General features: G+C 43.7%; 1 protein-coding gene across 1 annotated transcript in view; it reads right to left on the bottom strand.

The window, feature by feature from the left end:
• RAVER2 (ribonucleoprotein, PTB binding 2) overlaps nucleotides 1–2,842 on the bottom strand; it is a 35,908-nt gene that overhangs the window by 24,740 nt on the left and 8,326 nt on the right. The window contains exon 2 of the mRNA XM_018553841.1: nucleotides 2,440–2,506. Coding sequence (XP_018409343.1) covers nucleotides 2,440–2,506 — 67 coding nt within the window. The remainder of the gene's footprint in view (nucleotides 1–2,439; nucleotides 2,507–2,842) is intronic.

Raw genomic sequence — 2,842 nt, 5'->3', positions numbered from 1 at the left:
TTCGATACCTGGTCTGCCTATTTGATCTCTGAATTATCTACAGAGCAATTGCGTGACATAATGATTATTTTCCAGTACTCCAAGTGGTTCCTCACTGCCAAACTCTCCAACACGCTTGGCGATCTAGATGTCCTTTAGCAGCCCCTTAAACATTACTACTCATTCATTCATACCCATGATTATACTTTCCCCATTCCCTCTTTCTCTTTAATTTGTCTTTAATTTAGCTCAATAACTTGAGATAGCACCTCTGACACGCTCTCCTAATACCCAACAACTACTCTTTTTCATACACTCCATGGATGTTATGTTATTAAGGCTATTCAAACTGTCATTAACAATTGTCACTCTGGCTATGGTTAAGTTTTGAAGTTTATATTTCTTGTGTACCTCATTCTGTGACGGTATCTCTAATAATTGCAGTAATGTGCACTGTTGACATATGACGGTGGATGTTTCCACAAATCTTTTTGTTTTCATACAAGTGTCTATACAATGTACACCGTGGATACCTGTTAATTATACTGTATTTAAACTACAATAAAAATTGACATGCAAAAAAAATAAAAAAAATAAATCAATCTACATTTGATTCTACCGAGGTCTGGAAACCTGAACTCCAAGCAGTTATATACATATACAATGTTGTATATAACTGCAGAAGAATTTGGAACTGTAACAATTGTTATGATTCGCACCCCTTTTAGTGACATTTAATAACAGGCAGGTAACACAACTAGCTTGCTGTGCACATTAAGGCCTCATTCACACAACCGTGCATATATGCGCGTACGCACGTATTGTACCATATGCAAATAAATGGCTCCATACACATAGCTGCGTTTGCAGCCGTATATTTGCGTAGCGTAAAAATGCGCAAAAACAAAATGGGATCAAGATGAGCCCGGGCAGCGTATTTCTATGTATTTTACGCGCATATATGCGTGTTTGCGCGCGCGTACAGTTCATTAAAATTTCTATTACGAATGATGCATTCTGGGATTGCATATGGTGCACGTATATACACACACACACACACGCGTGTGTACATACGCAATATACAATTTTGCTCTTGCGTTGTGTGACTGAGGCCTAAACAAGCGATGGCTCTCCCCTGCACCAGAAAAATGGCCATGAAGCTTGTCACTGTCACGTACTCGATGCCTTCAGTTTTCCATGCAGCGACACATCAACCTTTTTATTGTCAGCCCCGCCACAAGTGATATTTCATAGATAAACTCTCCTGGGACGAGTAACGATGGCTTTCCATATATCTCAGGGGCTCATTTATATCTTCTATATATATCTCAGGGGCTTCAGCACCGTCTCCACCACAGCTCCTGCCAGCGCTCCTGATCCCCTGGAAGTTCCAACCTATTTTTGTGTGCTCCCACACCTTAACCAATATAAAATAAAGTAAACCTGTAGACAAAGTACCTCCCCCTCAGCTTATCCAATTTATTTTGAATGAAACAAATGAACAATGTGGTGCCATGTAGCACAATGTGAGAGCTGAAGGTTGGTACTCAGATTATACATTTAGTATAAAGCATAGCTCCAGTCTTTTTTTATTCTGGTAATTACAGGGCCCCCTCGCCCTCCTCTGGGTCAAGCACTACTCGCCCTCCTGACGCTCCAGCACGGTCCCTCACTTCCTCCTTTGTCTTGCACTGACATTCTTTCTGAACTGAATATAGGCCAACACGTTTCAAAGCATTTAACCCACTTCCTGCAAGCCCCGTCATGAACACAGCTACCCTTGACCCCCCCCCCCAAGAAAATTGTCATCATTACATGACCCTGTGCCTACACTTCTACTGGAATAGGTACGTTACGCACACCTATTCTATTGTATTCCTCTATAGTTGATGGTACATTGTTCTGTATAATATAAAGCGCAATGTGCCATCAGCTATAGAGGAATACAAATCTCTGCAATACATTAATACAGCACAGTTTACCATGTGGGGGGAAAGTGCAGGCAGTCTAACAGTCTCCCACCAACTTTCTACCCCGAGATCGTGCGCCTGTCTGTCGGCAGCTGCTGCCCTCCCCCCCACACGCACGCACACACACACACACACACACACACACACACACGCACACACACACGCTCTTCCTGGCTCAGTCTCCCTGTGCCGATCATGGATAGTGTGGGCGGGCAGCAGCAAGTCAGTGAGAGCTTGGTGAGGGAGAAGCGGCGTGCGTGGAGCCGCAAGCAAGGCAACTAATCGAAAGTCAACTAATCGATGATGGAAATCGTTGACAACGATTCGTTGTTGCAGCCCTAACCGCCTGAGTTTAGTGTCACTTTAACTCGCCAGGATCTACTGAAGACAGAAATGTCAGCTATGTACGGGGGAACCCTTTAAGGAAACCAGATATGATACTGTCACCCCGGCGACACGTTATATAATAAATCGGGGTGAGGAAAGTTACCTGTCTTTTTATTCTTATCCACGTAGCAATATTTGATCTCGTAGTCCTTTAATAGCTCATGGATGTCCTAGGGGGGGGGAAATAAGAAAACAGTAAACTTAGAAGAAGTGATAGAAAACAACTTCCATCTGTGACAGAGAACAGACACTGCTGATGAAAAATGGGATGGAGCCGGTGTTTACTTTAGAAATTGCTGCAATGTCATGTATTTATACAGACACGGCTCCTGCAAACACTTCTCCGCTAAATGCTGGAACCCCGAGACATAAAACATTCCGCTGCGTTCTTTAATGAAGTTGCTACGGTTTTTTTTCTTCCTCCCAGCAAAGTTGCTAAACCGCGCATTTAATGGGCAGCCCCCCCCCCCCCCCCCCCCAAAAAAGGACGGGCCGCATTGTTGGGG

Source organism: Nanorana parkeri, unplaced genomic scaffold (genome assembly GCF_000935625.1).
Source record: "Nanorana parkeri isolate BGI_ZX_2015 unplaced genomic scaffold, ASM93562v1 scaffold131, whole genome shotgun sequence".
NCBI lineage: Eukaryota > Metazoa > Chordata > Amphibia > Anura > Dicroglossidae > Nanorana > Nanorana parkeri.
This window is presented reverse-complemented; position numbering and strand designations above follow the sequence as displayed.